Genomic DNA, 13,734 nt, shown 5'->3' with positions numbered 1-13,734 from the left:
CATCTAGTTTAACTTTATGCAAATTTGGAGTCTGTATATTTGAAAAATTGTTCTTTACCGTATTTACAAGGACTGTTGGGATATTTTGTGAAACCTTTTTATAGAGCTCGAACGAGCAACTCATGTCATATTTCTCATTAAGCCTGTTTAATTCAAGTATATCTCCATTTTCATCCATTATATGTGTCACAGACCAAATTTGTTTTGTCATCCATTCTTCCACAAACATAGATTTCCCCCGATTCAATATCACCCTATTGTTCCACAGTGGAACATTGTGGGGACTAAAGTTATGTTTAAACATTAATTTCCAATTTAACAAAACTTGTTGATGAAATTTGGAAAGTTTTATGGGTAGTTTAGAAATTTCAAAATCACATACTAAAAGGAATTGGATCCCCCCAACTTTGTTGAAAATAAGAGATGGTATCAAGAACCAGATCTCATTATCATTTTTCAAGAAAGATCGTAGCCAATTAATCTTTAAAATGCCATTCATTATTTCAAAATCGATTGCTTTTAAACCCCCCTCTTCATAATCTTTTATCAAGTCCCTGTTACTAACATAATGATGTTTATTTTTCCATATGAAATTAAAATTCACCTTATTGATGTCTTTTATAATTCTTGGTGGGATGGCTAGGGAACAAGCTGGACAGATTCATCTGGACAAAGATTCAACCTTGGTCAACATTATCCTGCCGAACAACGTTAAATCTCTCTGTAGCCAATGGTTCAAAGTTTTTTTGCATTTGTCAGTTGTATTCTGAATATTCTTTTCTTCACTATCAGCCATGCATTTAGTTATCCAGATTCCAAGATATTTGATTTCATTTTTGACAGGTATATTGTACAAAGAAGAGTGAGAACAATTGTGGATACTCATGAGTTCACATTTGTCCAGGTTCAGGCGTAGTCCAGAAGCATCAGAAAAGATCTTTATTGTATCTAAGGCCAATGGAATTTGTTCTTTATTTTTTAGAAAGACTGTTGTATCATCGGCAAGCTGACTTATTATTAATTTGTGATTATTTATGTCTAATCCTTTGATGTTTGAGTTTATGACAGTAATAGCAAGTAATTCAGTGGCTACAATGAATAAAAGAGGTGAGATGCTGCAGCCCTGCCTGATACCTCTCTCCACCCTGAACCTGGGACATGTGCCTTCTGAAAGAGAAACACAACTATTAATATCAGTGTATAACATAGTGATCATATCCAGAAATGCATCACCAAACCCAAAATGTTTAAATGTCTTAATAATAAAAGTGTATTCAATAGAATCAAATGCTTTATGGAAGTCCAAGAACAACATAAAACCATCATCCTTAATTAGTTAATTGTAATCGATGAGGTCCAAAACCAAGCGGATATTATTTTGGATCAACCGTCCTTTGAGAAATCCTGATTGTGTCGGGCTAATTATTTCAGAAATACCTGTTTTTAGTCTTGTTGCTAAAACTTTTGTAAAAACTTTGTAGTCTGTATTTAAAAGTGTTATAGGTCTTAGATTACTTAGTTTTTTCTTATCTTTCCCCGGTTTTGGAATTAATTTTATAACTCCCTGTTTCATTGTTGTCATAAGCTCCTTTTGATTTATACATTCATTTATCGCACTGAATAATAGTAATTTTAGGTCTTCCCAAAAGTGCTTATAGAAATTAGTTGTTATACCATCTGGTCCCGGTGAGCGATCAGATGCCATGCTCTTAATAGCAAAATCAAATTCTTCTATAGTTAGGTCTTCATCACAAATTTCTCTAAAATTATCATCAATTACTGGAATCCAATTACTGATTTAAGGAGGTGACATTTTGTTCTGAGTATGAAGACTTATAAAGGTTACTGTAAAAAGTAAATACTTCATTTGAAATGCGTTTAGGGTCTGTACATTCCTCTCCGTCGATTATTAGGTTACATATTGAGTTATATTCTTGTCTACGTTTTTCTAGATTGCAAAAATAGGCAGTGTTCTTTTCACCCTCTTCTATCCACTTGGCTTTGGATCGCAAATAAGCAGCCTTGGCTCTATAAAGGTACATTTCGTCCAATTTAGATTGTAAATTATTAATTTTTCCTTTTTCTTCCTCAGTCCAATTCAATTTGCCATACAGATTCATAAGTTCTTTTACTACATTTGATTCCTCTTCTTGTCTTTGTCTGTTTAACTTTTTACCGAATGCAATTGAGGTTTTTCTGATTCTAAATTTAAGATATTCCCATTTGAGTATCGGTGTATTGATGGCTTCATCATTCTGAATATCTAAAATTAATTTTTTAATAGAATTACAATACTCCTCATTTCTCAGCATCTGACAATTAAATTTCCAATAATCCTTAAATGTGTTGTTTTGGTCTTTGCTTTGTAGTCTCAGAATAATGGCGCAATGGTCACTTAAGGGACTGTTAGAGATGACTGTTTCCTTGACATATTGTAAAATTGAGTTGGATACCAACCAATAATCAATACGTGACCTGCTTTGACCATTAGGTTTGTGCTAGGTGAATTGTTTTACATCTTCGTTTAACACTCTCCATACATCTATTAATTTAGTATCATTAGCGAATTTTTCAAATATTGGGTTTTTATGCTCTCTTGAAAACTTTGAAGGCCATCTATCCAACCATTCATCAGGAGTCACATTGAAATCACCTCCAACTACTATATAATCAGTAGGGAATTTGGTATAAAGTTCCTTTATAACTGTAGAAATTTGATGCAGCAGGTTCTTATTCTCTTGATCATTGTTGTATCCATAAACATTAACCAAAATAATCAGAGTATTATCAATATTTAACACACAGGCAACCCAATGTCCATTTTTGTCTGCCATGTTGCACAAAAACCTACCACGACATCTGTTGAAACAAATAGCAACCCCAGCCGACCTGTTTGTACCATGACTAAAAATTTTTTTATCTCCCCATTGTTGTGACCAAAATTTCACATCAGATTCCTCAGAATGAGTTTCCTGGAGAAAAAAACAATTTGCCTGTTGCCCCTTGCAGAACAGAAAAACAGCTTTGCGCTTAATTGAGTCTTTAAGTCCCCTTGTGTTAAAGGAAAAAAAAAAGAAATATTCGTTTTTAATTGGAACACGGAACACATGAACAGCTTTAAAGAGGAAGTTTAGGAGATGGAGTAGGAAAATCTTGAGGTAAAAGTCCCATCATCCGAAATGTTCCACTGTATATTCCTTTCGTAGTCAGATGTCAGCCCGTACCTGGAGTCTCTACCCTGATACGTTTGCCTTCTATGAAACCAAAAGGGCCCCTGAAGCCTGCAGCCTTGCCTTCCTTCCGTGCCTGGTCGATTTTTGGCCACAACGCTTGTCTGGATCTCCAGTCCTCTGGGGTCAGGTCTTCAGCAAAGCGGATGCCTTCTTCTTTGCACACGGGAGAAGCCTTTGTTCGCCTCCAGATGTCATCTCTCACGGCACGTCTCATAAACAGAATAATGATTTGTCGATGCTTATTCTCCACCGCTCTTCCCACTCTGTGGACAACATCAACTGCTTCTTCCATCTTCATCTTTAGGTCCGGAGCAATCCTTCCTAGAAGTTCCACCACTTCTTCTCTGATATTTTCATTTGTTTTCTCCTTTTTCCCTTTGATACGAAGACACCATCTTCTTTTGTATCTTTCCTGGCTCAATACACGATCCTTAATATCGTCATTATCTTTTTTGATTGATTCCATCTCTTTTTCCAGGTGTTTTATTTTCTTTTTGCATTCTTGCAGCTCCTCTGAATTAAACTGCACCGATTTAGCGATGGAAGCCAGCATGGCGCTATGTTGTTGAATTTGTTTGCTAACTTCGTCCATGCGGTCATCAACACGTTTTCCAAGACTCTCAATAGCTTTCAGTATAGTGTCAGTGGATGTGTTGGAGTCATTATCACTAGCCGTACCTTTTGCTTTTTTCTCCATATGTGGTTTCTCAGGAGTATTATCAGGGGTTGTTAACAGTCTGTCCCTCTTGTTGCTGCTGGAATTAGCAGTTTCCATCGGAGCTGGGTAGTCATGCTCGCTGTTTCTCTGGGTTGTAAAAGGGAGGTTTTTCACTGCCGGAGGTTTCGTGTTGTTGGTTTTCTTCATGTTCGGGCTGAAACATCGTCAATATAGCTCAAAGGAGTGGATTTTATAACTTCAAGATTAAAACATCGGGACTTTAGTGAGGAGTTCAGATGGATGCGACTGCTCAGTCCGCCATCTTGCCCGCCCCCCAGCTGAGCCTGCAGTAGTGATGGGATTTTCCGGCTCTTTTTAGAGAACCGGCTCTTTCGGCTCGGCTCACTAAAAACAGCCGGCTCTTTCGGCTCCAAACCGACTCTTCATGTTGTTTTGTTGCTGTAATTAATTTATTATTAACAACAATATACAATTATGCACAAAAGGAATTACTAATGTAAAAAGAAACTTGATTATATTAATATATGCTTATGAATAAATATATACGGTGGCCCCTAGTGACAAAACACGTACAAACTCCAAAGCATGTACAAACTCCAAAACACATTTCTAGCGTTAACTGAACTTCCAAAACAGAGCTACCTAGATCACTTAAATTACACAATTGAAAGCATATGTGTATTGTTTGTGTATTTATACACAAGCACTCATATATATTCAAATAATTTAAAAAAAAAGTTCATTTACCTGTTAATACCACACACCAAATCCGGTCGCTGGTACTTCCTGGCTTGTGTAGCCACTAGGTAACAAAACACTGCCCCTAGCATCCTGGAGCACTTCTGTTGTGTTTTGTACGTTTTGGAGTTTGTACGTGCTTCGGAGTTTTTACATGTTTTGGAGTTCGTACGTATTTTGGAGTTTGTACGTGCTTTGTCTCTAGGGGCCACCGTAAATATACTTTCATTAATTCACATAAAATGTAATAAATAAATCATATAATACAAAAATCAACTATTCACATTTCAACTTTTAACTATTTAAATTTTCAGCTCAATTAAATATAAATTAAAATATGAAAACAAAAAGAAGATGCATATTCTCTGTCATATGGGCCTGCATGAATACACTTTCTGAATCCTTTATCATCTGCAACTGAAAATAGTTGTGGCTGATTACTATACCTTTCTAATGTGACGTTGTTGTCCCTGGCTCTCTTTCTCTCTCCCTCCCTCCCGCTCTGTTCCTGTGCTACTGAGTGTAACTACTGCCCCTCCCCCCTCTGCCCAGCGCAAAGCACAAGGCTCACGTGTGGAGTGAAGCGGAAAAAAAGTGCGAGAGAGGGTGAGAGAAAGACAAAAAACTCCACGGCTCCCAATAAGGAGCTGGCTCGCGTTGTTCACTTCAAAGAGACGACTGTAAGAGCTGTTTCGTTCGCGACCGATACATCACTAGCCTGCAGGTCAGAGGAAGCTGTGGTCTCTCCTTCCTCTTTCACCCTCCTCTTCCTCACTGATGGACTACAAACACTGACTTTAATAAAAGCTGACACTCCTGTGTTACCATGGTGACACAGTGAATGTGTTTTAATGAGCTGACGTCAGATATTCAGATGTTTCCTCTCTCTAACACACTCAGCGTCTTCCTGTTTCCTGTCTTTGTGAGCTGAACTCCAAGTTCTTCCTCTGTGGTTCTCCAGCTCTGACCAGGCTTCAGGTCACCTGTGATGACGGCAATGGGCAGATCAAACTGACCACAACACACATAATCATCATCATCATCATCATCATCATCATCATCATCATCATCATCATCAAGTGATTACAGCACCAGTACCAACAGGGGGTTTCAGGTTGGTTTGTGTGAATATTAAAGACAGTCTGAGTGAATCTCCGTACGTGTGAACATCGTTACTGTAGCTCAGTTATGTCTTCGATTAGAGACAAACTGGTTTTTAGTGAAATTAAAACTGAGTTTAGAACAGAAATAATCAATTAGACCAGCTACAGAACCACAATGACATAGAAAGAACATCACGACGTCACATATGTGACTGAGCACTGAGACGTAGAACAAAATGCCCAGAAGAGATTAATTTATTTATTCCATCGTTCACATTTTACTAATGTCTCAGCTGCACATATCAAACCAAAGGTGCAGGCATATGGCCCTGCACTGCAAATCGTCACCTGTGGGCCACAAACAGTTTGGGTCTGAGAATCAGCGCCGTGTGTGACCTGTAACCAGGGTTTGTAAAGGGAAGTGGCTCAAACAAACAAAGGAAACAACAAAGAGGTAAGTCCGCCCTTCGTCCTTCACGGCTGGACGGACTCACCAAGACAAAATGATGTTTGAATCAAAAGAACAAAAAAGGACAACAGAGGGAAGATTATCAGTGAAAACCTTACACCATAAAAACATTTCATTAAACTGTTTAAATTAATCATCGTCACAGGAGAGCGCTGACCTCAAGCACCCACAACCTTTCCACAGTTCCTCCTCCAGGTGGCGCTGGTTACACATACAAACAACGTTACATTCATTATATTCACTTGGACGCCTCCATCATGTTTAGTTCGGATATCTGTTTTTCTTTAGGAAACATTTTTCCTCCATATTACCTGAGCAGTCACATGACAGCAGGTGAGAACTCTGCAGATCCTGGACAGGAAGTAAAGACCATCTGTGGACTGGGGAGGGCTCTGAGGGTACACCTGTGATGATCTTAGACTGCTGTGACCACAGCACATGGCAGACGGTTACTTCCTGTTAAAAGAGAGTTCTTCCTGTCCACCATTGCCAGGTGCTGTCTGACTGTCAGGGTTTCCTCTCTGATACTGCAGGGGCTTTCCTCACAGTATCATTGAATTGACTGTTGTTGTGAGTTTGCAGAGTATAAATAAAGCTGAATTAAACTTTATGAAAACGACGTTAGAGCGACAAACAGAACCTGTCTGACGTGAGCGGTGGGCGAGAGAGCTTCACACAGACGGAGAGAGAGGGAGTGTTTCCTTCCAGATGACTTCACCTTAAAAACATGAGTGAGAGACACGACTCCCTCCCTCCCTTTCTCTCTGTCTCCAAACACAAACAGCCCTTCTTGCCCTGTTGTCACGGCAACAGCCCTCTCCGCTGTGGGCGTGGCAGACCCCAAGGCTGCAGAGTTAACCCTTCAGCTCCACGAACGTGTTGCTCAGGTCAGTTTCTGAATGATTGAATGCTTTCTGACAGGAGCAGACACCTGACAACACCTGACAAGAAGTGACACACTAACGTGAACCTTCCACATTAAAAGCCCGTCTCTGTGTGAAGGTTTCCTGAGTCTGTGTCAGGCTGTGGCAGTGAAGCAGTTAAAGGTGTGGACGCTTCCACTGTTGGAAAGTTAGACGGAAAGTTTTCCTCAGAGACAGCCAATCAGAGCCCAGGACACACACACACACACTGAGAGCAAGCATTCAGGAAGCAGCTCCGCACTTTTCCTGCAGCAGGGACATTTCGGACATTTTGGAGTTTCTGCTTTGACGCTGCCATCATGGTAACCACGGAAACCCACCAGTGCCAGGACCTGCTGGTCCCCTCTCAGGACCAGGACCAGGTAGACCCCGAGAACCAGCAGGAGGACCCGGCCTCGCCCTCTTCTCTCATGGCGGGACTGGACCCGGAGAAGATGAGTCAGGGTCCCGTCAACGCCATCACAGTCCTCACGCTGCTGGATAAGCTGGTCAACATGCTGGATGCCGTGCAGGAGAACCAGCACAAGATGGAGGTGAGGTTGCAGGGCCACACCTGGGGGCTCCAGCTCTGACACAGGGTCCTGAAGCTCTCACCAAACTCCAGACAAAAAACTGCAGATTTAAGTCAGTGTTCAACATTAGTCCAGTTTATCCTGGAATAGAAACAGGAAGGCTTGCTGGTGTTTCCAGGATCAAAGACAGCTATGTTCAGTCATAGTCCAGACCAAACTCCAGTCAAAAACTCCAAATTTCCTTTTAAAACCCTTATTCTCCTTTCTCTGTGACCGCTCGCTTTCTGGCTCTCACACCAACGTGAGGCAGCTGCCACATGTTGAGCTCTGGTGTAATTGTGGATTCCTGTCATGTTTGTCACTGACAGACGTTTACTACAGACTGCAGATTAGGTCGCAGGCTCGCACTACAGCCTGGGTTTGTTTTTCCGGATCAGTAACAATGCTTGGGACATGTTTCCTGATTTTCAGTCACTTTATTTATCCCTACAGGGGGATTCAGAGTGCAGAGAGCGGCATATACAGGGAAACAGAAAAGAACAAGGATGAAATAAAAAAGTTCAAATCAGTGCTAAGCAGCTGGTAATATACAGCAAATAAAGCACACCATGTGTATGGTGCATAATGTCCAGAATTCAAATGTCTAATCTCTGGGATCCTCTCAGATTTTGTTACCGATGAACTATTGAACCAAGGTTATTGGCTGGTTGTGTCTCAGGTGCACCAGGTGGAGATGGAGGGCGTCGTCAAGGGAATCCAGGCTGACATGACCAAACTGTCCAAAAGTCAAAGTTTCACGTCGAACACAGTCAGCAAACTGCTGGACAAAAGCCGCAAGCTGTCCGTCACTATGAAAGAGGTCAGTGAACCCAGCACAGGTATGCGGGACACGTGTCAGTACACAGCACTGATTTACAGCACACCTGTCCCTAACCCTCTCACTTGTGCATTGATGCAGATTCGTGATAAGATGGAGCGTCAGGGCATGCAGGTGAAGAAGCTGGAGGCCAACCACGCCCACTTGATCAACAGGAACAACTTCAAAGTCCTCATCTTCCAGGTTAGTGATACCCCTGTACAGGTGGGTCAAAGGTCAGAGGTCAGGCACTCCATCAGCTGCTCTGAGCCTCTTCGGGAATATCCAGGATTTCCTGTTTTCTGCTGTGCTTTTTTGCATGAATGCAGGTGAGTTCAACCTGCTACAAAGATCCTCCCACCCCAACGTCATTTGTGAGTCACACCTGGACCAGAAGCTCTGAGGCATGCTGGGAGTTGTAGTTATGAACAAAGGAGGTCTGTTAGGGTCCAGCTGGCTCTCAGCCGGTCGCCTTATTTGGCCACCAGCTGCTACGGGAACTGAACTGGAAAAATGGACAGTGATCATGTGATCTGGTTATCATAGTGACAGTCAGCAGAGTCATGAGGTCAGTTTTTATTTCCATAGCTTGTCCTCGGGGCTGATATCAGCTGACGCGGTGTGCAGTAAAGCTGTAGTACTGCAGTATCAGTGTGTACCTATGAGGTGTGAGGAGGACTCAGCTGTAGTCAATACTACAGTTAGTACTACAGTCAGTATACTTAAAGTCAGCACTGTCTTCTCTCACTGACAGTAAACACTCCCATCCTCCCTAAATACCCAGCATTCCTCATGAGTTTTAACATGTGTGTGTGAGTCAGAGTGTGTTACTGTGTGTGGTTCTTCTGTAAGCCCTCCCCTGTTGTGTTTATGTGGACAGCACTGCGCACACTCATTACTGGGGTTCTTCAGGTTCTTGTTGGTTCTGGTTCTGGTCTCTGTGGTTCCACTAGAGGTGAAACAAAAAAAAAAAAGAGTTCTCCTCACTGGGCACAGTTGCTTTTTTCCTGGTTTATCAAAACCTCGAAGTTCTCCTTTTGTTCCACCAAGATCCCCCTGGAGTCAGAGGAGAGGTCTCTGGTTCCTCCACAGATCACCGGACAGCCTCCTCATGCTCTCCTGTGTTCCACTTTAGGAGGAGAACGAGATCCCCTCCAGTGTTTTTGTGAAGGATCCTCCTCCATACCCTCGGGATGAGATTTTGGAGGAAGGTGAGGAAGTGGAGCCGGGCAGCTTGGATGGCAACCGTTCCCAGGAGGGCGGGCTCCAGACTATCGACCTATCATCTGATGAGGACGTTGGGCTGGAGGCAGAGGTAGAAGACGAGGAGGCATGGCCTCAAGATTTGGAGAACATGGAGAAGTCCAGAGCTGAGAAACTGAAACGATCCAGCCTGAAGAAGGTGAGAAATAAAGACAGTGAGACAGGTGAGAGTAGTCACACAGACAGGTAATCATGTCCTTGTCTACAGGTGGACAGTCTAAAGAAGGCGTTCTCCAGGCAGAACATCGAGAAGAAGATGACAAGGATCGGAACGAAGATCGTTTCTGCCGAACAAAGAGAGAAGATCAAGCAAAAGACTGCCAGCCTGAAGGTTTCACCTTTGAGCTTCCACATGAGGAAGGTACAGAGTTATTCCTCTTACTATTTTCCAGAGACGCCACCAATGTACCCATTAGGTCCCAGTATGTTCCCCTCACAACGTTACCCTAAAGTTACCCTAAAGTTACCCAGTCCACATGGAATGTTCCACCAAAGTCTTCTGAACAATGTCCGAGTGTTCCACTGAGGTTCCCCTTGGGTTTCTCTGGATTTCAAATCTTTGATTTTGTGTTTACAGCCTCGCAGCAACTCTGAATCTCAGCTTCCAGAGGCCTCTGCTCCAACTGGGGAGACACTTACTACTGAGGCTAACATCCAGCTCTCCCCACTGGGCAGCACTGAGCAGGAGGTCTCCTTCACAGAAGTTCATGCCCAGCTGGCCCCAACCGAGCAGCAGCAGGAGGAGGAAGTGAAAGAGGAGGAGAAGGAAGAGGAGAAACAAGAGAAGGAAGAGGAGACAGAGGTGGTGAAAGAGCAGCAGACGTCAGTTGTGGTGGAGGCTGATGTGTCGGTGGTTTCGGAGGGAGTTGGAGAGGAGTATGCTCTATCCTCCACCCTCCCTAAGGAGGAGAAAGGAGAGGAGGAGAAGGTGGATGAATCCTAAACACTCCTCTGGTAATGGAGTTTCATTAGTGACAAAACAAACCTGAGCTACGATCAATCAGAAAGTCCTCATCTTCTTAAATTAACATTTCAGTGTGCCTGGGTTCTTTTTTTTGCTTTCCTTCCACAGAGGTTCTTCCTAGGTTCTCCTTCAATTCCCCAGTTAATTCCTTAAAGATTCCCAAAGGTCATTGTAAGAACCCCAGGCATCCTTCCAAAGTTCACTCAATAAACGGCTTGCTGAAGTTCCTCTACGAGCCCTCCGGGGCATCTCCATGTTCCTGGTCTTTATGCCAAGCTAGTCTTAGTAGCTGTTTGCTGTAGTTTCATATTTACAGACCCAAAAATGTTGAAATGTTCCTTTAAAGTTCGGAGCTCAGGTTTGTTTTATATATATTTCTGAGTATTGATAAACCCCCACAAACAGTCCAGTCCAGTGTTACATGTGATCCTGTAAACCACGTATATGTTACACTCCTTAGTGTTTTAGGTTGAAGTATGCATGACGTCAAGAACTTTAGTTCCTCCACTGATCTGAAACCTAAAGCTAGAACCTGGAGATATGGGGTTTCTACAGGAATGGGATGATTTTTATGTTCCTTCTTTTATTGCTGATATGCGTTCTTTTTAAGCAGCTGACTGATGTAACTGTGATGATCGGCCTGATCCGAAACATAAAACATTCACCCAGTTGAACCCAGTGATGTTCTAAACCCTCACCTGTCAATCATCCAGATCTCAGGGAACACAAGGTTAACATGGTGCTAAACAGACCCCTAGAAGGTTTACAAAATGTTCTACAAGCATTCACCTAATTTGATCCTTCAGGTTATTAGAACATTATACCAGTGTTCCACTAAGGTTCCCAGGAGATCCCTAGATATTGTTAACCTGGTAGTACCCTAATGACCCCTTGAGGATCCCCAAAGCATTCTGTCAAGGTTCTACTGACATTCCCAGCATGATCTCCAGGGTTTCTGTAGTATTCTGGTAACAATCCCAATTCTAACCACGTGTTGTCTAAAATGTTCCTCTGGTGTTTATGTTGAGTTTTTATTTGGTTAAACTGGTTGGTTTTGATTCTCTTAGACTCTTTTTGTCCCAAAAGATTCAGTCTGGTTCTCCAGAAAATTCTCATCTTTGACTGCTCTGATGTTCCACTAAGTTTTTTTAAAGGTTTCCAAAGATCAACTGTTGGTTACACTGAAGCTTTTCTACAAGATTTTTACATTTGGAACTTGCTTCACTTGAAGTTAAACATTCCCCAGTGTCTTCTTAAGCTCTCCCAAAGATATTCCAAATATTTCCTGAAAGGTTGCCCTGACATGACTCTACATTCCACTGATATGTTCTCCTAATGTTCCCCTGTTGTTTTCTTTACATTCTGCTGAGGTTCTCCTGATGTTCCTGCCTGTTCCAGTTGCTGTGTTGATTTACTAAACATGAATTTTTATCTAATGTTTTCTTATTCGATCAATATCTTTTGTCCTCTCTGAGGGACTCAGCTTTTCAATAACCTGCCATTTCCTGCTTATTAACCATACAGAAGTATTTGTGACCAGGGTGTTAACCTCCTCAGCAGACCTAATCAGACTTATTGATCAGTTTGTTGCTTTCAGGTGTAGCATTTCTGTTTTGCTTGTTTTTATTTTACCACAAACTTTGTGCTGCCAAAGAACTGATTTCCTTTTTCAATTAATTATCTAATCCTCCATATAATCAATAAAACCTGTGAAACCACACAACTGCCTCTGCTTCTGATTTAATGACTGATTAATGATCGGATGAACATAGACACAGATTTCAGTTTATGAAGCTTTAGTTATTATAAAGAAAATCAATTGACTATTAATTGATTGATTTCCGCCAGCACAGACACAAACAGAGAGAAGTACCTGCTCACAGGTAAAAGTCCTCCATGGATGTCATATCTTTTAGACCCCATTCCCACAAAACTGCTCAAAGAAGTCCTGCCATTAATTAATTCTTCGATCTTAAATATGATCAACCTATCTCTAATAATCGGCTATGTACCACAGGCCTTCAAGCTGGCTGTAGTTAAACCTTTACTCAAAAAGCATCTCTAGACCCAGCAGTCTCAGCTAATTATAGGCCAATCTCCAACCTTCCTTTATATCAAACATCCTTGAAAGAGTAGTTGTCAAACAGCTAACAGATCATCTGCAGAGGCTTATTTGAAGAGTTTCAGTCAGGTTTCAGAGCTCATCACAGCACAGAAACAGCTTTAGTGAAGGTTACAAATGATCTTCTTATGGCCTCTGACAGTGGACTCATCTCTGTGCTTGTCCTGCTAGACCTCAGTGCAGCGTTCGATACTGTTGACCATAATATCCTATTAGAGCGATTAGAACATGCTGTAGGTATTACAGGTACTGCACTGCAGTGGTTTGTATCATATCTATCTAACAGACTCCAATTTGTGCATGTAAATGGAGAGTCCTCTTCACCCACTGAGGTTAATTATGAAGTTCCACAGGGTTCAGTGCTAGGACCAATTCTGTTTACATTATACATGCTTCCCTTAGGCAGTATCATTAGAAGACATAGCATACATTTACACTGCTACGCAGATGGCACCCAGCTCTATCTGTCCATGAAGCCAGATAACACACACCAATGAGTTAAACTGCAGGAATGTCTTAAAGACATAAAGACCTGGATGGCCGCTAACTTTCTGCTTCTTAATTCAGATCAAACTGAGGTTATTGTAGTCGGCCCTGAAAAGCTTAGAAATATGGTATCTTAGCAGATTCTTACTCTGGATGGCGTTACCTTGGCCTCCAGTAACGCTGTGAGGAACCTTGGAGTCATTTTTGACCAGGACATGTCCTTCAACGCACATATTAAACAAATATGTAAGACTGCATTCTTCCATTTGTGCAACATCTCTAAAATTAGAAATATCCTGTCTCAGAGTGAAGCTGAAAAACTAGTTCATGCATTTATTACTTCCAGGCTGGACGACTGTAATTCATTATTATCAGGAAGTCCTAAA

At 41.8% G+C, this 13,734-nt stretch overlaps 1 protein-coding gene across 1 annotated transcript; it reads left to right on the top strand.

Annotated features, from left to right (window-relative positions):
- The first annotated feature begins 6,617 nt into the window (after positions 1-6,617).
- On the top strand, positions 6,618-12,463 carry cavin2b (caveolae associated protein 2b). The gene is made up of 6 exons (XM_080883850.1): positions 6,618-7,678; positions 8,376-8,516; positions 8,616-8,717; positions 9,649-9,915; positions 9,985-10,137; positions 10,354-12,463. The coding sequence occupies exons 1-6, from the start codon at positions 7,445-7,447 to the stop codon at positions 10,717-10,719; spliced, it is 1,263 nt and encodes a 420-aa protein (XP_080739976.1). The 5' UTR covers positions 6,618-7,444; the 3' UTR covers positions 10,720-12,463.
- The last annotated feature ends 1,271 nt before the right edge of the window (positions 12,464-13,734 follow it).

This window comes from Rhamphochromis sp. 'chilingali' (genome assembly GCF_963969265.1).
Source record: "Rhamphochromis sp. 'chilingali' genome assembly, chromosome: 5".
Lineage (NCBI taxonomy): Eukaryota > Metazoa > Chordata > Actinopteri > Cichliformes > Cichlidae > Rhamphochromis > Rhamphochromis sp. 'chilingali'.
The sequence above is the reverse complement of the archived record's forward strand: the minus strand, read 5'-3'. Positions and strand labels throughout refer to the sequence as shown.

Coding starts and splice junctions, on each gene's coding strand:
- cavin2b (XM_080883850.1), top strand. CDS start 7,445: ATGGTAACCACGGAAACCCACCAGTGCCAGGACCTGCTGGTCCCCTCT. Junction 8,517..8,615: donor TGTCCGTCACTATGAAAGAG/GTCAGTGAACCC, acceptor GCATTGATGCAG/ATTCGTGATAAGATGGAGCG. Junction 10,138..10,353: donor TGAGCTTCCACATGAGGAAG/GTACAGAGTTAT, acceptor TTGTGTTTACAG/CCTCGCAGCAACTCTGAATC.